At 40.1% G+C, this 24731-nt stretch overlaps 2 protein-coding genes across 2 annotated transcripts; both read right to left on the bottom strand.

The window, feature by feature from the left end:
• Positions 1-426: 426 nt before the first annotated feature.
• Positions 427-12513, bottom strand: cep76 (centrosomal protein 76). The gene is made up of 14 exons (XM_080767635.1): positions 12338-12513; positions 11628-11783; positions 11423-11507; positions 11090-11314; positions 10466-10651; positions 9880-9977; positions 9272-9400; positions 8621-8809; positions 6711-6877; positions 5266-5425; positions 4286-4459; positions 3045-3262; positions 978-2736; positions 427-925 (listed from the first exon to the last, which is right to left on the bottom strand). The coding sequence occupies exons 1-13, from the start codon at positions 12398-12400 to the stop codon at positions 2598-2600; spliced, it is 1989 nt and encodes a 662-aa protein (XP_080623761.1). The 5' UTR covers positions 12401-12513; the 3' UTR covers positions 427-925; positions 978-2597.
• A 756-nt stretch (positions 12514-13269) lies between these two features.
• Positions 13270-22884, bottom strand: ptpn2a (protein tyrosine phosphatase non-receptor type 2a). Its single transcript, XM_080767349.1, has 9 exons — positions 22688-22884; positions 21260-21350; positions 21052-21152; positions 20447-20545; positions 17946-18083; positions 17007-17216; positions 16324-16485; positions 15682-15890; positions 13270-15348 (listed from the first exon to the last, which is right to left on the bottom strand). The coding sequence occupies exons 1-9, from the start codon at positions 22742-22744 to the stop codon at positions 15159-15161; spliced, it is 1257 nt and encodes a 418-aa protein (XP_080623475.1). The 5' UTR covers positions 22745-22884; the 3' UTR covers positions 13270-15158.
• Positions 22885-24731: the final 1847 nt, after the last annotated feature.

Here is a 24731-nt window from a genome sequence, read left to right as displayed (position 1 = left end):
ACATTTTCACTATAGTTCTGTGTGTGTTGGAACAGCTTACATGCTCTAAAGATCTTAAAAACTATGCATAATATGGTTATGGTCCTTATGGATGTAGGCTGTGGGTAGCCTCAGCTGCTTTCATCATGCCAATGTTTAGCTTAACACACCATCTAGTGTTAAAAGAGTGAATTACAAACATATGACAACCCTGACTGACTTCAAAGAAAGAGATTATGAAATACACTATACCCATTAGATATCAACAATTGACTAAATCATTAAAGAATATATCAATGAGTTAGAATTTCAAATTCCAAACCATAAATGTGCTTCAGTGTTTATGTCAAGCAAACTGTGCCATTTCAGTGGCACCTATTCAGACTTACAAAGTTTAATTTATTTATAAAAAATAGATGCATGTATGAATACAATCTTGAAGCGTAAACATGGTGTGTCTATACAAACAATCAGCATAGTGTTCAGTACAAAAGTGGCAAAGAAAATATTATGTACATCACTGCACACTGTAGAATGGGAGCAATGTGTTCAAAATTGAATCCACAACTTTTTTTTAGAGAATATAACGTTATCTGGGCACCTCAATGTAAAATCTTCCGTTTTGACCAAAATGTTTAAAAATTAAATATTTGAAAAATGTAGACATTAACTAATGTAAAGTATACACGATGTGAACATGCACAGTACAACATTATCAGACTTTCAACTTCTTATACAGGTTTTGTAGAAATAATATAGAAATATTAGACCATAGTTGTCGAATGTTTAAGCCTGTTCTAATCACATTTACTTTAAGACCATTTTCTAAGTATTCTATTTAACATTTTGGACAGAATAGTACATTTTACATCGACGTGCCCACTAGTGTCCACATATCCTGTTACCAAATCAGTGGTTCTTGAACCTTTCAGCTCAGGACGCAACACTTGACTATACTCAGTCACATAATGATGCCATGAATTATTTCGGAATAGAACCATTAACCGTCTTGAGCCTTAAGGTGTCTAGTCTCCACCAAACAGACTACAGCAAGCGGCAGCACAATGCGCACACAGCCATATCATTTAGCTTCAATTAAGGATAAAAATAAAATAAATAGCTAGAATCATTCATTAGCAAAAAATGGAACCTGTAATTTCTGAAAGAGTAGCCTACTGCATGATACACAACGCACGTCCACAAAGTAGGATAAACGATAATCGTAAACATTTCATCATCATAATTTGTATTGATAAAATGGCCAATCTATCCTCCCTGTACATCCACTTATCCAGTGTCCAATGAAATAGCATTCGCGTTTGCAATGATAAAACAAAACTCAAGTGAAATCTATAGAATTGGCTACCACCAGTTGCTTCACCTTAAAGAAAAGCAGCAGTAAGTGCTGACAGCTGGTGTTTGAATGTGATGTGAGACACAAGTGCGCAACTGCGCGTGTTGCATTTTGAGAACACATGCAGCAGTAGCAATATTTATACCGTGGATATGTACTGTATTCAGAGAGACAAAATAAATCCACCGCAAGCACTACTCTTTTAGAAAGGGTCTCCGCTCCTAGCAGCCAACCTGCTCCAACCAGCCAACTACCTCCTCTCTGCAAGCCCAACGGTCGAAGGCCGACCAAGCAAGTTTGGTCAGCTTAGACGCTTTCCTACTACTTACGACCCGACACGACAGCGTGCATACCACCCATTCGACAACAGATTTCCAGCCACAGACGCTTTCCAACGCTTACCGCTGCCAATGTTGGTGCAGTGGAGATACCTTTATACAGTTTTTTGTATGTCTAATCATGCACATACATGCCGCTATGCGAGCCCACCAATGTGTTACCACTTTCGCACCTCATGCTTAACATCATTATCTGCTGGTCTTATGCTATACGTTACGTATATGTGTATGTAGATATTTTTTACATGATTATTCATTGATTTTATTTACTCCCTGCTCTCCCTCCATTTTCTTCTCCTGTTTCTGGAAAACAGCTAAATGAGGGAGCTTATACAAATATATCTATAAACCAGTGATGTGACAAATAAACTTGATTCTGAAATCTGCCACTGCCCTGAAAAAGGTTACTGGTTAGGATTTAGAAGGCGTTTTTAGAATCGGCCTCAGATAGCTTAGCTCCATCAGTCACGATGACTCATATCTCCTGTCCAATGTGTATTGTACTGTATGTGACCTCTGTGTGTGCTTCATAAACTTATGCGGGACCGGTCATCAAACCTAACTGAGAAAACAAACAGACGATTCATGAATTATCAACATGACCCATAGTTTAACAACCCATGATTCTAAAGCACCGTTTATTAAAGCAAACGTGCAATAAGAGAAGAGTGTTGGACATCACTGTGTAAGGTAAACTGTCTGTCAGTCAGAGCACAGAGAATAGTGTTGGACATCACTGTGTAAGGTAAACTGTCTGTCAGTCAGAGCACAGAGAAGAGTGTTGGACATCACTGTGTAAGGTAAACTGTCTGTCAGTCAGAGCACAGAGAAGAGTGTTGGACATCACTGTGTAAGGTAAACTGTCTGTCAGTCAGAGCACAGAGAAGAGTGTTGGACATCACTGTGTAAGGTAAACTGTCTGTCAGTCAGAGCACAGAGCGGTACTTGCAGGCGAACATGAGCCAGACAGCGCAGGCGTTGTCGGGGTAGACGAACACCCGAACACGGACCGCCAGCCGCACGTGGTCTCCACGACAACACACAATCTCCTCGCAGAAGGAAGACCTGCACAAGCAACAACAGTAACAGTCATGTTACTATACTTGGTACGTCGAAAGCCAATCCGCTTAGAGCAAATGTAATTCATATTAGAAGATAAAAACATGAAATGTCACCCACTTTACTGTTTACTTAACCTTAAGTGCTTAAGTGAAGTAGTGAAACATACCCGACTCATAGCTGTTTTTCTGTCAAAATCTCTTTACCAAAACTACTGCTATTTTTGGCGAATGTTCCCCCCCAAAATAGGCATCGGCCATTTAAAATTAACGTATATTAACAATCACGAGAGCAGTGCTGTCACATAGCATCACCTGAGGCAGGTGGCGAAGGCCCTGCGAGCGTTGCGATGCAGGAAGTGGATGGGGAAGCCTTTGAAGGTGTGCCCGTCTGGGACGGCCCTCCTCAGTGCGTCCTGGAACTCCTCGTTGCCACAGGAGACGCCGGTGCAGCGCTCCAGCTCATAGGCCGACAGGGCAGCGGACAGCAGGTAGGACAGATGGTCGTCCCACACGGTCGCCAGTTCCAGGTCCTGGAAGCAGAAATTACTCATTTATTTACCAGTTTACTTTAATCTACTTTATTGGTGATGGTTTTAAAATCCTGTGCTTTATTGGACAGGGCAATGTAACAAGAGAGGAACAGGGAGAAAGGTGTCCAACACAGGTAGTCCCAGATGGAATGGAGCTGGGACCTTCTGATTGTGTGGTCAACTGATCAGACAGTGATACCATGCATATCAGTCTGAGTCATCTCAAAGTCCCACTGTGTAACATCCATTCCATTAGTCCTTTTGCCCACATTAGAAAACACGGATGCACTGCTCCAAAAAGAATGTTGCAGGATCTGATCTGAGCACTGAGGTTATTTTGCAGTCTATTTTGCGGTCTGTATATATATATACGTACCCCAACGTATACTCTGTCTATATAATGGTTGATGCCTACGGAAGATTTTAACATTGGTCCGGTTCCTATAGCAACGCCCCACCGTTCCAACTATGGGATTGCAAATATAATCTCAGTGCAAACCAATTGAAGGGAGGATTTTCAAACCTCCATAAGTCTGACTCCAGAATTGCTGTCCTTAGTGGATTTTCTGCCATCCACATTTCGGATTTAATTTGTGCCTTTGTACCGCAACGCTGCTGCCATGTAAAAGCTTCTGACGAAAGGCACAGTGTGCGCGTGTTCCAATGATACTAGAGTGTGTGTAGCGAGTGTGTGGGGGTGCAGGCAAACATCGTCTTTTAAAGTGAACGTGTATGCTGGCACTGGGAACTGGGGTTTATGCTAACAGCTAGTGGTAGAGATAGAGTTAAAAGAATTCCAGTACATTTCCGATGCCTAATTATTTTTTGTTGTTTTTGCCGTTTTGCTGCACCTAGGCTGATAATCTAGTCCCGATCCCAACAACCTTTGCTGCGTGTCTTCCCCCATCTCTCTCCCCGTTTCTTGTCAAGCTACTGTATATCTATCAATAAAGGCAAAAAGACCCACCCAAAAACAAATCTAAAAATAATAATAATAATAGTAGTAGTAAGGCAGCGATTTACCTTCCTGTGTTCAGATATGAGGTAGCGCATCTCTAGCTCCAGTTGGTTGCTGGTGGCAGCCGGTTCCAGAGACGGAGCTGACAGGGGAGGCAGAGGGGGCAGAGCAGTAGTGGATCCTGGGGCACAAACTGACCTCAGGGCCTCCTCACTCATCGCCTTCCATCGGGACGGGTTCTGAGCGGAAAACCCCAAGAGGTACAGCACAGTTATGACATTTAGCAGAGGCTCTACTACCTAAGCAAATGTTATTGCTATCAGGATGATTAGACATTTTCACCAACCAACATCATCATCAGTCTGTCTCTTCTTCTATATAGCTCTGGGAATGTATGTGAAACAACACCAAGTTTAATTTCTATTGGAACCTCCGTGGTAAACGATGGATTTTGAAAACTCCTCCATCTAATTTGTTGAACTTTTGCAATGGAAACAGCACAATATGCCATTTTATTCAATTCAGCTGCTTGGCTATGTTAATAATAATACATTTTATTTTAGGGCGCTTTTCAGCTTTTCAAAATGATGTTTCAATTCATCCCTAAAATAAATGCATTTCCATGCGTTGAACACTAGAGGGAACATTGCATGAAAAACAGAAATACAGACATTGCACAAAACTATGTGGAAATGAGTCATGAGCCCAGACTCCACTGGAAGCCAGTTGAGTTCTTTGAATTGGGTCTTCCTTACATGTATGTGTATGTGACGTATTCCTTACATGTATGTGTATGTGACGTATTCCTTACATGTATGTGTATGTGACGTATGTGTCACAACTGTTTGCAGTTGGCTATCCCTATACATTAAGCTACAGGTTCTAGCTTAAGATTTGTCAATCGAGTCCAATGCAGTTGGCTAAGGTCTAATCTATGGTCATTCAACATAAAACAAGACAATCTCCTCACCTTAGTGTACAAATAATAATACATTACATTATAATTCTTGCAAGCAGGATGGCAACTCATCCACCCTGTTCTCACCTGTAGGTCAAAGACACAGAGCTCTACAGCATCAGAGGGCTGGCAGTTGGCTAAGAAGATCTGGTGGTTGAAGACACAGCCCACGGTGCGGTATGGGGACGTGGGTTTGGGTTGGGGTGCCAGAGGTGGTGCATCTGGGTCTATTGCCTGATGCAGGTACCTGGGGACCCAAGAAAACAAGCCCATTCAATGCCTCCAGAATCAAGGCATGATATGATTCTTTCACACCAAATCTATAAAAAGGGTATTTTATTGGAAGTCCATAAACAAAAAGCATATAATTGGAAAACAATTAAAACAAAGGCATGAAAGAAACAGGCCTATAGCTATAATGGACTTCTAAATGTATTTTATAGCATATTTGATCAATTATGTGTAGCTCTACAGTTGCTTTATAGTACAGACAGACACAACAGAAGACAATATAATAAAAATCACACCCGTGTGAAGTTAGGGGTTCTAATATTTAAAGTCTAATTCATGTTGATCAGGTGATGTAAAACAAACGGTGACAAAACAAACATTAAATTCTGTTTATTGTTAATGGCATTTAATGTTTGTGTTAGGGGCAAGAGGACGTACATTTATATAGGAGGGGCTAGGGCCCCTCAAAAATAGAGGTCCATAGCAATAGGTGGGAGACCGAGTTGGGTGAAACATTTCTTGATGAATGGTGGGATGGGGCTATTGATCGAGTCAACACATCAACATCATGTGCTAGACTAGGCCTTATTCAATTCAAAGTCTTTCATAGACTTCATTACTGCAAATCTAAACTTGCTACAATATATCCTGGAATTGATGATAAATGTGATAGATGTGCTCTGTCACCAGCTAATCACACACACATGTTCTGGTCTTGCCCCAAGCTGGTACATTATTGGACTAAAATATTTGAGATTTTGTCTGATATATTTGAGGTTCGTTTGGAGCCGTCACCCCAGATCGCTATTTTTGGGGTACCGTCAGATTTTGAACTTCTAACCCAGAAACAGTCTAATATTGTAGCATTTGCCACACTGAAAGAAAGACGTAGAATATTGTGGGTATGGAAATCCCCAACTCCCCCTTCTATAGCTATGTGGCTTAAGGATATTATGGGATTTTTAAAATTGGGAAAAAAAATAAGTTTACAATTAAGAGGTTCAACAGAAAGGTTCTTTTCTATCTGGCAACCATTTATTACCTACTTTGAGAATCTGAGAGTACTTCCGACAGACTAATTGAATCAATACTATGTGTGTTTTTTGCTTCCTCATAACGATAGAACAGTGTATAGAGGGTGATGTATGACAACGTTCCGATTCAACGCAATCTTTTCCAACATAACTTGTGACTATCTTTTGAACTTGAATAATCCAACTCATAATTGTATTTATTTTGTTTTATCAAGTTTTCTGCATTTTATAGCAGGATGTACAGTATACCAACACAACAAATCAAACCTGTGTGCCGTCAGACTCTCCCAGAAGGTGATGCTGCCATCAGTTCCGCGGGTCATGACCCAGGCGTGTGGACCGACCTTGGCCTTGGTGCCCACACACACAAAGGCATCCAGGCCAAAGCCTAGTAGGAGACTACACAGCAGGGTGGCGTGATCCTCACAGTCACCCTGGGGGAGAAAACATAACCCGTCCCATACAAAATATTAAAGTCTGTGGTTTCAAATTCAGCTAATAGCATTTGTTAGGCATTATCTGCCTTCTCTTTATCCAATGTTTCCTCTATATTTCCCACTGTATTGTGCCATAAAGCAGAAGTGACGCTCAGTGCCCACAGTCAATGACTGAATAAAACATACGCCTGGGTAATAACTAATAATGGGTCATTTTACTCTACTACACAATCATAGCAAGGGTTCATTCATGTCATGGTGTCACATTAGCTTCTCCTCTTAAAAAATAAATGTCACGTTAGCTTCTCCTGTTAAAAATGAATAAATAATTTTGGTGATGTTGTGCATCTTCCTATAGTCATAACATTAATGTCTGTTCCATAAGATATCAATTAGAGCCTGATCAGCTGGTGACATTTTATTCTGAAGTCGTCATGTACTGTATATAGATTACACTGCTCTGATTAACCAGCCTTCCCGACACCAGCAGACATTCAGAATCCTGTTGGATACTTAAGTTGCGTGCCGTACCGCTGTCGCACAGCAGAACTAGCCGATCTACAAGCTCACAACAAGTCACAACGTGTTGTGAATTAGTATATTGGCAATTTTTGGCACATGACATCATGCACAACCAAATATAAATGATGCATGAGAAATGCTGAAGGCTTAAAATAAGAGTCAACTGTTTATGCAATACAGTAGTTTGTTATGAAATTGCCAATGAGACTAAGCAACTCCTATTTCAGTTGTACAACTTTTCCAGTAAGAGGCCGGGGAAGAGATGGGGGCTTGTGCTGAGCTTAGGCTGTGGGGAAGTCAGAATGATAGATGATTCCCAGACGTGATAATATGGACGGCAGCTTTGGAACAGGCCAGGGACTGACGAGAGTAAATTAATTTCCCCTGGAATGAAAGTAATAAATCACAGCTGACAAGGGCCACTTTGTGAGAGGTGTGTTGTGTCTGCCAGCCATGCGGAGAGACAAGGAGGCAGAAGATTTTATTCTGTGGTGGTCCAGGGAATTTCCACAATATCCAGTCTGACATGAAAATACATCAGTCAACTCTGCAAGCTCCAAGACTTTGTTTCTTAGGATGACACAATCAATGCTACTTACTTGAAAGTGAGAGCAATAAGACTACCACTTTTATATTGCTGTTATATTTTAACAACGGTAGTAGCAGCAGCACTTTTAATATAAATTGATCAATAATGTAACAATAGATTGGCTTTGAAAGGTTCAACCAAATATCATAATGATGACACTAACAATAATAATACCAAACAAATTAAGTTGTATAATATTACAGTATTACCACAGTACTCTGCAAACCAAAGGCAGCAACTACATACAGTAGTAAACATACAATGTAGACAAAAAAAATAGATGTCTTGCCTTCACTCTATATTGTACAGATGAGCAAAGTTTCCCCCAGAATTGAGGGGGCAGGGTGAATAATAATTGTTATCAGCGTTGATAAACTCCAAATGATGATGCTGATGTAACAGAATCCCAAGGTACAGTGATGGGTGAGGGCTACGTTTATACTAGGCTCTGGGCAATAGCAACTACATAGAATTATGTTTCTAGATATGTTTTAGAAGCCATCATATGACTATGTCACTTAACATACTGCAAGTAACTAATCACTTATTATCAAAGCTTTTAAGTCAAAATTGCCCTTCCATAGCGTCACACAATGTGGTTAAAAGGGTTAACCAATACATTTGCTCACCTTGCCTCTACAGAGAAATGCCAGCAGAGTGCACCACTGCTCCTGCTTGCATCCTCCTCCTACCACAGGTGCCCTCTCCTGAGCCAGCAGGCTGACGAAGCGTGCTGCCTGCCGTGGGCTCTCTAGCAGGCGACCAGCACGGAGAACACGCACATAAGAGCACACTGGCCTGTTGACACCGTTCTCATCCTGCACCAAACACACGTTAACATCCAGACGAGGGTTAAAAGGGACAAAGTTGAGTTAAACTTGAGTCAAACTGTGTACAAGTAAATTCTTCGTGCTTCAACGCTGGAAAGTCTCACTGGGGGCTTGGGTGCGACCCATACTATTGTAATGAGGTTGTCTGTCTGTGTACAATGCACCGGACCGATGTCGGCATTGATAACAAGTTTGTCCACCCAAGAGACCAGTAGATGAAGTATGCAGACCTCTGCTTTTCCTCATTATTCAAATTATTTGTATTCAAATATTCTGGCATACAAATGTTTTACGGGTCGTAAAACTATGTGCAAACAGTGTTTTGTTTGTATTCAAGTTAGTAAATATTCAATATAATAAAATATCCTAGGCCTAAACAAATTGTTTTGTAATTTTTTGGAAGAAAATAAATATGTTTAGGAAGGAAGAAAAAAAATTACAGGCTCCAACCTGTGCAAAGATCTTGACTAGTTTGGATTGGTGCGATGGACGGATCTCAAGAAACTCCCTCCACCACTGTTTGGCATAAACCAAGAAAAGTCTGTCCTTCTCTGCAGTCTTCTGGCGTTCTAGTGATTTCTGCATGGGAAATAATCAATGCATGTGAGCTGATTATGTTATGATCATGTTCAAAATATCGTGATTTGGTTATAAAACAGAAACATTTGATTCAAGAAGTAGGCATGTAGCCCATGTTTTATTTTAATGTAAATGTGAATAGTATTTCAGAAATTATTTAATGATGAATAATTGTTTGAGAAAAACATCAAATGAACATATTGGACAAAGAAACCTTTGTCCAAATTAACTGAGGTAACCGAGTTTGAATCTAAAGAGTCATGTAGATTTAATGCAAAGTTTAAGTAATGACTTTGAGTGAGTCAATTCAGGAATTATTATTAAACTAATCAATGCAGAGAGAAGAAAGGTTTCCTACTCTTTAAGCTTAATTTATACTGCATCAGGGGAAGGTGTTGCTTAAAGAGAACTAATTGAATATGTTACATATCATAATGCAATTCATTGTCATACTACAGTATATATAAATTAGGTTTTACCTGTGTGGTGATTATCTCAGCACTTAGAGTCTGAGTCAGAGGAGGGAAGAGTTCAAGGCTGACATTCAGCACACCAGCTGGTACCTTACACTCACTTCCTGAAGAACACACACACGTGCGCGTAACAACAGAGATCTCTGTCAACGGCAGGGAATGTGTTCAAGGGATAGTTCACCCAAAACATTACATATTTTCTATCAATTACTCAACCCATGTTGCACGGTAAGACTACAATCATTACTATAGTACTATTATTGTCATCACCTGGGTGGGTCAGTCGTCTAAACGTTAAGCAGTGTAAATGTTCAACAACACAGCCATACAAAATAACATTGACAGCTATGAAGTGGCGAAAGCTTGACCTGCATAGCAACAGTTGCTAAACTATTTGGATTGGCATTGGACAATCGCTTTTTGGGGTGGGATTTAGCGAAGGGCTAATTCAAGGCTCCATCGGGTGAGCCTTGAATTGATAGATAAAAAGGTATTTTGGGGTGAACTATCCTTTTAATTTAATAAGTGGTTAAATTGTTGCTAAGAATTATGCTTTCATTTGAACATACAGTAGTTTGAGCATTTCCCTCACCAACCCCCAGCAATTCCACAGCAATGCAAGTCTTCCCATTTGGCGAGCTGAGGACAGTCCTCCAGTCCAGGAAGTAGGAGGAGACCAGAGTGGTTTCGCTGGACGTATCTGTCTTGATCAGTACCATGTGGACTGGGTCACAGATAGACAGCATGGTGGTGGCGTCGGCCATCTTACTGCCTTCCCCTGCAAGGCATAGAAATAATGTGCATGGATAGAATAAACAGTAACAATATAGCACAGTTATTATTTTATTTCTATGGATTCTTCTGTTCTTCTGTTGCCTTTAACCACTATACAATGTCTGGGGGGGAACATTCACCAACATTAGCAGATGTACAAGCTCATAACTCATCAACTTGTGACGCATTGTGAGCTTGTAGAAAAGGTACTTTAGGCACAGAGATTTGGTGTAGAGTGAAAAAAAAGAGCATAGAGGGATTAAGTGGTTATGCCCTATTTTATACAATACATACTTTGTTGTACAATGGTGTTACGCAAATAAAAGCTGATCTACAAGCTGATGAGTCAAATTGTAGATCTGCTATTCTTGTATTTCTCATTATGACTTGCCCAAAATGGGGAAGCCAGGAATAGAAGTGGTTAAACAGGACGTGGTGTTACCCATGCCATCTTTATGGATTTCTAGAAGGAAGCCCTCTTGCAGGTCCGGTTCACAGGCACAGGGCACCGGCTTTGATCGGAACCTCTGGTTGCGGAAATGCAGGTAGAGTGTAAAGGTAGAACACACCTGGCCAGGTAAGGGCTCTGGTTCCTGGAGGTGCTCCAGAAAGGCCTTACCACCAACCACTTGTAGATAAAGGTACCGCCGTGTTGGGTCAATGTTAGCTGAGACAACAGGGAGGAAACCACAACCACTAATAAACTATGGTGTCCAAAAAGAAGGGACTCTCAAAGTGACAGCACATTCCCCATTTAGGCCCATTATCTCCTTACTTTTCTTTAACCGAGTCAGGTCTTTGTCAACAAAATGAGTAGCAGGCTTTGAAGGCGATCCTTTGTCAGTTTCTAGTGGAGATTCCTTATTCAAACGGCAGAATAAACAGAGGTTAGAGGAGGACTGTGAAGTGATGTAAGGAAGATAACATACTGTATATCTGTACGTGTAAATGCATAAATTCCCTGCCTAGTGGTGTGCAACCTTTGTGAAATGTAGGTCCTTCATGACATCATCTACAATGCCTCTTCGTTGCAGAGCATGAAGAAAATCCGCCTCAGAGAGTGCATGATGTCCAGCACCAAGGTCATCCCTCACAGTCTCAGCCAGAACGTCTCGGATCTTGCCATGTATGTTCATCTAAAAAAAAAATATATATATATATATATATACACACACACTCATACACAAATAATCAAATTATTATATATATTATTATACTGAGTAAGTTAGTCTCCAATTAGCCCCACAAGTCAATGGTACAGTACCCAATGTTACTGAAGTTTCTGACATTTTTGAGACCCAGCCTTTGATTGATTGATTGATTGATTGAAATATTTATTAACAGTTTGTAGAATTACAGTACATTTCAAGCACACACTCAATACAAAGACTGTTAACTGTGAGTGGACGACCCAATTAAGCAATTGTTTACAACAGGGTCTACATTGTTCAATTCATCAAAACATTCCCCGTTCGGCACGATAGATTGGGCTGACCCAGGGGGTTCCGAGAGGGGCTAGTCTCCAATAGTCTTTTTTATGTTTACCTACCATGATATAATGATTAGGGATTCAGGGAATGACTTGTGCTTTCGTTTTGAATGTACGTATATGATGTTTCGCAAATGGAAAACAACAACATAATCGTGATAATATATAGTGCCACTGCCATCAGGAGCCTTTTCCACTTACCTTGATCAAATGGTTGTGAATTATTTGTTTCAGTTCGGAGGCTTTCTCTGGCGGTAGAGACATTATGACTTTTTGAGCTGCTTCTGCAGCCAACTATTATGAAATCGAATGAGAGAACTAATGACAAACGTTGTGTACGTGAACGTGCAAATTCTGACTACTTCTTTGACAATAACAACAAAGCAACTGTCAATTGAAACTGGCGGAAAAGCAAGCGCGAACTATATGCACAAGCGCCTGAAATCTACTACATTTCTGTGATTACACTTCTAATGTAATCACAAAACAAGTCAGTGCTACATATCATAGAGTGTAATATAATTTAGAAATTAACGTGAAAGAAAACGTTTGTTTTACGTTTATTTCGTTTAAACTTATTTACAACGTTTTATATTTTATTCGGGCATTCTATTGATAGCACTCATGTCGTCAGCCATCTGCGACATTCGGCAAAGGACCTGAGCGGCAAAGGACCTTACCTTTTTGTAGTTTGAAAATAATGGATTGTAGTTCTTATTTACTTTACTAATAATGTTACATTAATTGTGGGGCTTGTAATTACATCATCATTTTCACATTAATCGAATATCTATCCATCTAGCTCATCTATCTATCTGTCTGTGTGCGTGTGTTTTGAATTTATATGATAGAACATTTTTGTATCCACCTCCACTCTCCAGTCCAACCCCCAGGCCAGGGGGAAATGTAATTACTGCAGTAGTCAATATGAGCAAGAGCCTCTTTTTGCTATTGAATCAGTTCCTGGAATCCACATTGAGGGGGCATCCAATTTTGCTTGCATTGATTCGAAGCAGTCAAAATGAAATTATGAATACTGTAGCACTAGCACAGCATACAGCTTGATGTTGGGAGCGGTGTTGATAATTTAATTTGCAGCTGCATTATTTGACAGGAATAATCCTCCAAACAGATTTTGTTATAAAAGAGGAACATTTTTATTCAAGAAGTAGTAAGTAGTCCATGTTTTGTTTGATTTTCAAAACACCATCTGTCATGTTCTCACTGCAGCTCAACAGTGTACAAAACTCCCCTGAATCTTATGTGGAAAAAAACAAATGGAATGTTATGGTCAAACATTATATCCCGGGGCAAATAAGAAATGTGTACAAACCACATTCAATAGGGGTAAATATCCAGTGTACAATTGATCACTCCATCTCACTGTATATAATACATGCTAACACATTTGGTGCACTATTAATTTTGATACACATTTCCTTGAATCAATTTCACTTACTGCATATCCTTCAATGCAGTGCAAACATGCTATTCTCTCCAGTTTGGGAAATGTCGTCTCACGGTACTGTGTAGCCAATTCTGCCGTTTTGGTCATGGTAGGAAATATTTTTTTCCTATCCAACCATTTGACTCACTTCAAGGCACATTAAATAAGTATCCATCCCAGCAAATGAATAAATAGACTAATTTATTGTGTCACCTAATTTCTAATCCTACGCAGCCTAAACTCACAACAAAATTTGAATACAAGGTGCAAACGTTTAAATTGCACTAGGAAACATTCCTTTGCATAGGTCGGTCCCAGTGAATCTAATACACATCTGGTCAACCTTTTGAACAGCAGTACCAACTTAAACCCCATATACTTGCACCAAATCTCTTCACCAAACTAGAAGCTTACAATGCATTGCAACACATTGAGATTGTAGATCAGAGTATTTTTGCTGAACGATGTCCCCCGAATAGGGAATTATGTGGTCATAATTCCCAAAATAATAGTTGCACTGCTAAATGAATTCCATGCTGCAATTCCTAGAGAGCAACAGCAAAAACCATTAAAAAAAATAAAAATAAACATTGTGATTACTTTCTAATGTGGGCATCAGTTCTCACAGACCCAACAGAAAATACATTCTATATGATGGGAGCGCAACTTTAAGATTCTACCATAGCTCAGGACATCAACACTTCGCCACATGGAATCCTTTACTGATAAGAGTAACTCTGTTTTCCCTAAGGACAATAGTGGGATAACCTGAAAATACACACATTAACCCAACCAGTGGGCTAATCTACACACAGAAAGAGACTTGACAGCTTGTTTGATTCATTTAAGAAGTAAAACCTATGAAAGTTTGTTCATATAATAAAAAAATAAATGAACAGATTAATATATTCTATGAGTTTGAAACATCAGCGCTCGGCAACTGACCAGAAGTATCTGGTCACACAAAAAAATATATCTGGCCATATTGGCATGCCCTGCTGACACAAATGGAAGAACAAGAGGTGCACTGAAAAACATCTAAATGCATGCATGAGAAACAAAACAAAAACAATAAATCATTTTAAGAAAAAACAATGCTCTGTTTTAGCTCATGTCTAGTCTCTGGAGTTTCAACTGCGTCTATGGTAGGATGGAAAGTCAGCACACACCTTTTGAAATGAAAAATGTAAAACATGTCCACAGATGAACAATAAACATCTGACCTTTACAAATAAAGAATGCAAAAATAAAACTGTCAGAATATTCTTTTTTTGTACTGCGCCTTTAGTAAGTTTTGTTCCAAAGCTTTTTGTTATGATACAGTACATTCATCAATAGTGACAATTATTTTTTTAATCATCGTGCTGGCACCAAGATCCTGAGATGTTACATTTTTTTAGAAGATCTTACGTGAAAAATATACACACTCATTTGATCCAGCGCTCTGGCATTTTGACCTTAAGAAATAAATAACCCCAGTTATGCACATATTACCATGTAATTCTACTTGAAGAAAAGTACCTAATCCCCGGTACTGGTGCAAAATAAGAGTCAGTTCTAAGTGACCAAGACAGTTCACTGGGAGTAGATCCAGCACGCCAACAGGCCAACAGCCACGGCGACCCCAGCGCCTACATTAAATAGAATTGGCTTCCAGTATAGCCAATTTTCTTTTTGTTTCTCTGAGTCGGTCAGTCTCTGTTTCATCTGCTGGACCTTCTGTGTGGTGCTCGCAATCCTCTCCTCACGGTGTCTCTTTCGCACACTGAAACATTAAGAAAGAAAACTATTAAGAAAACGATAATACTTGAAATGCCTGACCATCATTTACGATGTATGATCTTGCACTGTCACAGCAGCATTGCTGTGCCACAGTATCACAGTTTTAATACCGTCATGTTTCTAATGGAGTTTGGTTCCTTGCAGTCAAAACGTAACCACTTTCAACCTGGTGTCCAGGTTTGGGGCATGTCATAATAGGCAAAAGAATGATTTTTTTGCAGCATGACATACTACAAAGAATAAAACAGGGTTTACATAAAGAACTACTACCCTGTCATACTCTCCCACCTACAACTAAAAGTGTGTATGTACTTACATCCCAGAGCCCTCTGTTATGTTGTTGTCATGGCTGAGTGTGTCGGGCTGCTCCCTTGCTGATCCGTCATGTCCAGAGGGAGGCTCGTGCTCCAGACCGTTGGGCCTGTTGTCTATGTAGAGCCCGTCATCCAAGGAAGGCCTGGGTGGGGGTGGTGGTGGTAGATCTGGCTTGATGTTGTCTTTGGACATCACTATCTGCTCACTTTGCTACAGAGAACGGGAACAAAGGCATGATACACAAAGATGAGCATATTCTTACCGCACAACATCTCAGGGGAGTATTGAACAAAGACAATCTGTTGACAAAATAAGTTAATACCGTTTACTAAGACAAAACCAGAACATGGAATTATGTTGACGCCTCTGTAGAAAATATATCTCTCAATGACCAGTCACCGAACACAGCCAATGCAAATTATTTCCTGATTTTCTTTTAAAGTAGATCTTTGATCTCCCTCCCAGAGCATGCACACTGCTTGTTTATACTCAAATACAGGTTTTGGTCTTTTCATAGGTGATGTTGAAGAAAACAAAATTATGCTGACATTATCCTTTCAACATTGTCAAAAGAAAATGAGTCAGAGCAGCTGTCAATGCAGACTGAATTTCTATCTATTTTAAGATCTCAGTTCCAACCTACCTGTGTTGAGATGTCTTTCAGAATAGACTTGGCCCCCTCTATGACAGCCATATAGGAGAAGCGGAGTTGGTCTGGGGTCTGGATCAGGCCCATGCGATACTCTCTCATATCCAGGAGGACTCTCTGGATGTCAACTGTTGATGGGTCCTTCCTCTTGTCCATCTTCACAACAGATAAGGAAGAGGATGTTTACAATAAAGCTGAGAAGAATGTTTAACAAAGCCTATGTTTTGACAAAATGGTGCTATGATGCACATTAGCTACCTATTATGATGAATTTAAAGTTTAAGTTTTTGTCTTTCTGTATCAAAGGCAAACCCAACAATACAATGATGACCAAAGGAACAGATGCAGTGATGGTAAACATCATTCAATATGATCTATATCTATTTCTAATATCTACCTAGAAATTCTGTGACAGACAAGGTAAGTAAATAAGTAAAACATGGCAATTTATTTAGTCAATTTACAGAAAATGGCCCTTGCCACTGTTACGTTTATACCAGCATAGTCCCTATGTGATAAACAAAGATTGTAAGATTAGTAAGACAATGGTAACGTGACAATAGGTAGATTTATGGGTTAAGTCCAACACTGGAAACCCTTCCTGTAATTCCTAAATCATTCCATGGCAATTCCAATTCTGTTCTCTGGCCATCATTTTCAATGAAAATCCTCCTCACCAGAACCAGACAGGTGTCCACCAATGAGAAGGTCCCCGAGCGTCCTATCCCAGCACTGCAGTGCACCACAGAGGGCCCGTGTTCTGGACCCAAGGAACCCGACTCCCGCACCTTGAAGAGGAAGTTGAGGAAAGAGGCCGGGGATTCTGGGACGCCAAAGTCAGGCCATGTGGTATAATGAAAGTGGTAGATCTCCCTGGATTCCCCTGTCTGGAACAGGTGACACAGTGAGAAAGTGGAAGTGATGATAAGGAGAACCAGTCAGAGTATCTTTGCATACCAAATGTATTCCATAACAGCTCTAAAGAGCTCTTTGTTGAGGATAAACATTAGAGCAGAAAATTGCAATGCAAACATGCAATCACTGTTAGGCAAATATAATCAAATCATTTGTCAAGTGACAAGTCAATGGAAAGACTGCTACATTGTGACTGAGAGTGCTACACAACTACGCTGTAAAACTATGAGTGTTTAACTGTTAAAGGGACCCCTGGAAAAGAACTGTAGTGACCCAATGTTAATTGTATTTGTAGTAGATAAAAATAATGAAGACTGTGTTTGACTAGGGTTTGACTGGAATGCTGAATTACTACAATGACCATAATGCTTTGGTGCACTTCCCGTAGTGGACTTGTAGTCCAGGAAGGAAGTAGACGACATTTTCATGACAAATTTTGGTCATGAACATGGCACCATGACTAAAATATCTAAAAACACATATTACCCACATAAAAACTATAGGAAAGTGTTTCTTGTGTCCTAAACATCATCATTAAGACTGTACAAATAGAACTTATTTGGTTTTGTTTCAGAGTTAAACAAACACTCAAGACTTTACTGCGTGTGCTTCCCCACAAAATACAGTCTTTATACTCGACTACTGGGATTAAGGGATATTACATTTTATATGGTCACTGATCAAGTGTTGAGTCTGCTCACCTTTGAGTTTTGCAGTTCTAGCACTCGTATAGTGTAATAGGACATGTCCTCCTCTGAAACTAGTCTCACAACAAACCCTGTGTCTGTGAATGGCATCTGTTGCTCTTCTGTGGTGGGCCAATACTGGGCACACTTTTCCTGTTACAGAGAAAATATATGAGTTAATTACATTTCCTTAGAAGAATCTTTATTGTCTCATCACAGGTTTACAAGGTAAGTTGAGTTGAAGAAGTTAAGTTTCTCTGGGTCTTGTCCACGAGTGAGGGGAGTACATAGAAGGAGATCAGTTGGAGAATCAGAGCGGCACTGTACCGCACGCACTGTTGTGACGAAAAGAGAGCTGAGCCAGAAAGCAAAGCTCTCTGTTCACTGAGAAATCTTCGTTCCTACTCTCACCTACGGTCATAAGGTTGCAAATACACGTGGCTGAAATGAGGTGGCTGGCATCTCCCTGAGAGAGAGACTCGGAAAGGAGCCAGCTTAGGTGTTTCAGGCATCTAGTACTGATGCCTCTCGAGCGTCTCCCTAGGGAGGTCCTCGATGCACGTCCCACTGGGAGGAGACCCCGGGGCAGACCAAGGATCAGATGGAGGGATTACATCGTCACACTGACCTTGGGACGCATCAGGAGGAAGTTACTAATGTTGCTCTGAAGAGGGAAGTCTGGACTGGAGCTCTCTGGTGGAGCTGTTGCCCCCGCGATCCGACTACAGATAAGCGGTTGAAGATGGATACACAGCGTGTTCCTCGTAGAATAAGGCTAATCTCCTAGGGCAGGGGTTCTCAACCTTTTGGACTTTGGCCATGTCTCAACAACAACCCCAAAAGGTGTTCCCTGATTGAAAGGTAAAGTTACGTGGTCAAGGGGTTCGCGGTCAAAATGGGTTAACAAGAATGCTGTAAAGCAAGTCGGGGACGACAGAGACAGACAGAATCTGGTAACTTTCAAGCTTTTTCTCCAAGCCTGGATCAACTTGGTCGGTCAAGTAAGACTCAAGCCATGTTTAGAAGGCTCTGGGCCATTGTTCATGCCCAAGCTGTAAAAAGCTAAAGATAGTACTGTATAAAATGCACCGCCACATAAAAGTGAAGCAAATAGAATGCCTTTTTGAGTGATATTCTTTGGAGGTGTGCCATTTACGACGACTTTGGGGTTATCAGTTCCCCAAAATACCTACAGAGCATAATGGCTGTTATCCCCGAACCCTTATTGTGTAAGCTTGAGAGGTCCCTGTGTTGCCCTGAGAGGCCCAGACAGGAAATGCTGTCCCTTGTGGCATCCTATTTTGGGGATATATTATCCATCTAGTGTCAAAGCCAATGGAAAACCTCTCTCTGTGCCAAAAATGCCCCTGTCCAATCACCATCTTCACAGATTAGTGGTGGTGAAGGAGAATAACTTGACCTTTATTCTCAAAAGAACACAATTCAGCCATTTTCTCACATTAGATTATCTTGGGAATGTGTGTGTGTGTGTGTGTGTGTGTGTGTGTGTGTGTGTGTGTGTGTGTGTGTGTGTGTGTGTGTGTAAACACTGGCTGACAAGAAGCATTGATGAAGACGGAAATATGAACCTTAATCCCTCACATCGCAATGATATTGCGGTAGCATTAAATCCATATGGACCTCTCAGGCAAGTGATGACCAAATCAACACCACAAGGGCAAAACTGATTCTAGATCGGTACAAACTGTATGTGTATAAATATGGGGAATATATGGAGATCCAGGATATTTAACCACTTAACCCAGTGGTTCCCAAACTGTGGTGCGTGCACCCCTTGTGGTGCGTGAGCGCCTTCTAGGGGGTGCGCCACATGAAGTCTAATGGTGGTGCTATGGTTTTATTTATATATTAACATATTATGCCAATATATGGCAAGTATATGCAGAATATAGCCTATCCTGCATATATATGCCATATTTAGGTTCATATATGTGGATAAATAGGAAATATATGTCTCTATATAACTTATGCAATTTATATTTCCATGTGGGGGCTAGGTCGGGACGTAACAGGGGGTGCACGGCCAAAAAGGTTTGGGAACCGCTGACTTAACCCATTTTAGACCTGAGGACGATTCTACCAATGTCTTCTAAATCCTGACAGTTTTCTGAAAAACTGTTTCTGTGGTTCTCAAACAATTTCAAGGTCAAGGACCCCAAACATATATGTAATTGGCCGCCGACCCCCATCTGAAAATATGTTATTCCAGGAACCCCCTCCGAGAAGCAAAGATTTGAGTTAAAAACATTTGCTTTGAAAGAATATATATATATTCCAAGATTTTCACCACATTTTCACTGTTATACATTAGCTAAAGTATAACATAATGCTTAAAACACCAAAAGACCTATACTGTGTTGTATGACCAAGCGCAAAAAATAGCCGTTCTCAAACCCACAACACGTGGTGAGCTTGTAGATCCGCAATATTGGGGAAATTAAAGAAACGACATTTTGGGTACTTAAATAGAAGAAAAACAAGTATATAGTACTCACAGATCCTTTTTCAATTACTCTATTGAGCATTATAACAGCTTTGGAACATTGCTCCCAGATCATTAGCCAGAAATGGCCACATGTGTTCCTCAAAGGGCCCTGTGGAACCAAAACAAAAAAGGTATTCAGGTGATATCAATGTGACATTCGTGCTCACAGGTATCCTTTATGATTTGCCTACATTTTTTTAGTATGAACTGTATGAACAAAGCTGACCTCATTGACCATATACAGGCAGTAGGCATTTTGCTCATACATCATATTTGGAGGGTTCGGGAAATCCCACCCAGTCTGGTCAATTGATTAACTCATGATTAAATTGCTTGCTAAGAGCTTGAAGGGAAACGCCACGCCACACTCTCATAACAGTGATGTGATTACTTTATTTGTAGACTGACATTACAGCAGGCAAGCTGCCTTCTTCATGATACTGCAGCTTTTCTGCTGAAATGTCAGCCTATAAATAAAGTAATTGCATCAGAGTTTAGTGTATGACAGTTCCCTCCAGGCTCTTCCTGTTCCTAATAACCAGTGCCTCACCAATATTATATAGGTGATTGTTTTAATTTCGGTCTAAGAATTGCTTGTAAAATGTAATGCATTACCTGAGATAGAATGTAAGCTCTTTGAGCTTCCTCTACCATGACTAAACTTGCATTTATGTAGTCATTTTCACAGCTTTCAAGTTTTACCCGGCTGTGATCATCTGAAACCACAGGCAACTCTTGTTATAACACTCTCATTTTTGCAATCAAAAATAAATGTAACAAATAAAAACGACAACAAATAAAAAATAGTCGACTTTGCACATACACGGGCTGACATCTCTGTATCGGTTCAAATTCCGATTCTGTGGAAGTTTTGCCACTCTGTAGGGGAATTCACCGGCTTGGTTTCGGATTTCCTAATGAAAGAATTAAAGAAAAATATGATCACATAGCGATTAGCGATAGCGTTATGACACAGTGGAGTGGTGATACATAAATTCATGCTTTGTTTAACAACACCACCCTTAAGATAATACATATTGTAAGCAGCATTATGAAATGTAGTATTGTTGCAGAATGACATGCGTTTCCAATGACAGCTGAAATGAGTATTTGTAAGGAACATATTTCAACTGTGTATATGTACATGATCACTGATTAGGAACTATCAGGACTCAGGAGAAAGCTTCACAGTGACAAGATAGTAATCATTATGATGCTGCATGCAGAAACACGAATTTATCTTTCAAGGGTTTTAATATATCTCGTCTAATATTGTGAGAAGGCTGTTCTGGCGGATCTGTAATCGCCTCAAATCCGTCAACTGATTGTGTAATAATAAGGTAATAACACAAACGTAGACAGCAGCTAATATGAAGTTGGGCTGACCGTTTTCTCTGACAGACAGCGATGAGCAAGCACTGCAGTCTAACTAAAACTATTATTCAACAGGCACATGGCAGGGTCACGTCCTACAGTAATAGATTAGAGAAACTCGGATGCTGTATCAACAGCAGACCGTCCTGACTGAGTGCAGCATATCTACTGTAACTGTACTGCATGCCTGTAAAACAACAACAGCAGCTTTTCTCTGGGAAGTCTGGGAAGTCTTGATGACTTCTCAGAAGCTGCAGTTGACGGTGCTTAAACTCTAGGATACGCCTCTGATGTCACAACATCTAGACTCTAGAGGAACTGAACCGCGCCTTCAGCTCTTTAAAAATGACGTCTTTTGAAGCGAAATATATTTTTATTCACTTAAATTAGGTACATTTCGACGCCCTCGAGACGAGTGAGTACTGAAGGCAGGATTCCATGAAGCATTTAATTTGATTTATTATAGCAATTATATTCAAAACAGATCAACAAGGTCACTCGGGCTGCAAATGCAGTGAGCTTGTAGATCGACTATACAACACTTCCGATTGTTCATTACGTCATGGTCTTATCCTTGGTGTGTCTTTTATTAAAAAAGCTAACGTTAGCGGTGTTAGTGCACGTTTTAGCTCATTAGCTACGGAAGTCGGGGTAGCTAACGTGGTCTGCTTCTCGTAAAGTGGCACTGCCAGTCTGCCACTGGGATTTCGTTATTAGTCAAACACAATGCGTTGAAGTCGACCACTCAACCAAATTACTTCCCAAACAGGCTCTAAAGGCGAGCGATCGGCAGAGCTGTACAACGTTAGCTAGCAAGCACGCTAGCAACCAACCAATCGCCATAGAAACACATGAGAGGCCCCGTGTCGCGACTTACATTGTAGAGGTTTTGCCATCGTCCTGACGAATCAATGTCTTCAAATTCTTGTTCCATTTTATTGGATCAGTGCCGCTGGACACCCGCTAGATAATACTCAATTGTTTACAACGCCGTTCGCAAAGTTATTCCGCTCTGACAGCCATCTAAACAGCAGTCAGTCTCTCTAACCCCAGAGATTCCCAGCGGGGAGTCTGGTCAAGCAGAACACTGCACACAAGCCACACATTGCGATGATTTGGGTTGCCAGGTATGTCAGTCTGCAAATAGCTCTACCTATCTCTTAAAGTGTTCAATTCAACACGGTGATCTTATCGATGTCATATTAGTACAAACAACGGCTTAATACTCTAAGGGTATTGATACTTAGCTGGCTAAATGCACACAATCATCTATAATAGTCTCACAAGCTAAGCGTGACTTTCTATCAAATCTGGCATCCCAGGCTGAGGACCACCAAGCGGCAAGCCTAAGCAGAGTTAACAACAACAAAAGTTTATTTTGCTCCTAACACTCTGTAACTTGACGAAGTGTATCTAATTTCGCCCCAAAGATTATTTTCGAGTGATACATGTGAGTATAATGTATATACCGGTATGTATATATACCCCCACTGTATATGTATATTTTCCCTTTTTGCTTCCTTTATGATGAATTCCTGTTCTGTTCTTTAACTAGAAGTGTCTATGTCTCTAAATGTTTTGATAAAATAAACAAGGTGGACCCTGTTGTAAACAAGTGTAATGCTTAATTGGGTCGTCCACTCACAGTTAACAGTCTTTGTATTGAGTTTGTGCTTGAAATGTACTGTAATTCTGCAAACTGTTAATAAATATTTCAATCAATCAATCAAAGTGTGTGTGCAAAACTGTGCATATCTGTGGTAAGTTACTACTGTGCAAGCTGCCTTGGACATGAGTGACGTTAATAGTGTAATGGTAGCGCTGGTGTTATAATTTAAAACATTAACACATTGCATTTGTGTGAACTTTGACCTTTCACCAAACAAATCCCTCAGTAGATCAGTTCACTTTTTCTTTTCAAACCATGTGAGGTCATATTCCATCACTGGCAAATGCATGGTAATGCACCAAATTGGAGAAATCTCACTTCATAATAACCTACACAACTCAACACATTCTCTAAACTTTGACCTTCCACCAAACAAATTCCTCAGTAGGTTAGTTCACGTTTCCGTTTCAAATCATATTATATCACTTTTTTAACCAAATTGGAGAAATATCACTTCACCTAGTTTGAGAATCTGGTATCATGAAACATTGTCATCCCCATGACCCTCTAACCTAGTAGCAAGTCTGAGCCACATGACAGTAATAAATGAACAACTACAACTTCTCTGTAGTGATCAAATTAATTGAGCTCTGTGTATGGTCAATTTGGTCATTCAACATTGTATACATTAATTTAAGTGCCTATACCCCTTAACTCTTTAATTCATGGTATCTGGTTATAGTGACTTTTGGAAAACATAAAAAAGTCATTACTGTATAGTTTCAAGAGATGCATGTATGAAATCTAGAGATTAACTACACTTTTGTATTGAGTACATCGCTTACGACATATTTGAAATCAGGCAGTAAGATGACAACACATTTACTTTATACTAAACAGCAGAATTAAGTCTTGACTAAAGCTGGATATCTCAGAATTTATTCCACAATATCAAATCCAATTTGTATGAAATAAATGATTCACAAATTCACAATTGATCTATGATGGTGTTCAGCTTCGCTTCATACCCTACAATTTCAGCCATGACCATGTCCCTTACCTGTTACTGTTCTAATGAGCCACATACACTATAAATGATGAAGCATGCACGAAGAAAAAACAAATCACCCACTTGTAATGTCAAAAAGTTTATTCCAAGTTCATTCTGATTTTGGGATATTTGCCGTAACACTCCCTCTCATGTTCTACTGCTTAACTGAAAACTGCTGTTTTATCATGGCTTATAGAAAACACAATCCTTTTATTTTCACTAGATGGCAATATTGTGCTCTGGTACAGGCGACTCATCAAA

Source organism: Protomyctophum bolini (genome assembly GCF_963924005.1).
Source record: "Protomyctophum bolini genome assembly, chromosome: 7".
Classification (NCBI taxonomy): domain Eukaryota; kingdom Metazoa; phylum Chordata; class Actinopteri; order Myctophiformes; family Myctophidae; genus Protomyctophum; species Protomyctophum bolini.
Note: the sequence above shows the minus strand (reverse complement) of the source record. Positions and strands in the feature narration are given on the sequence as shown.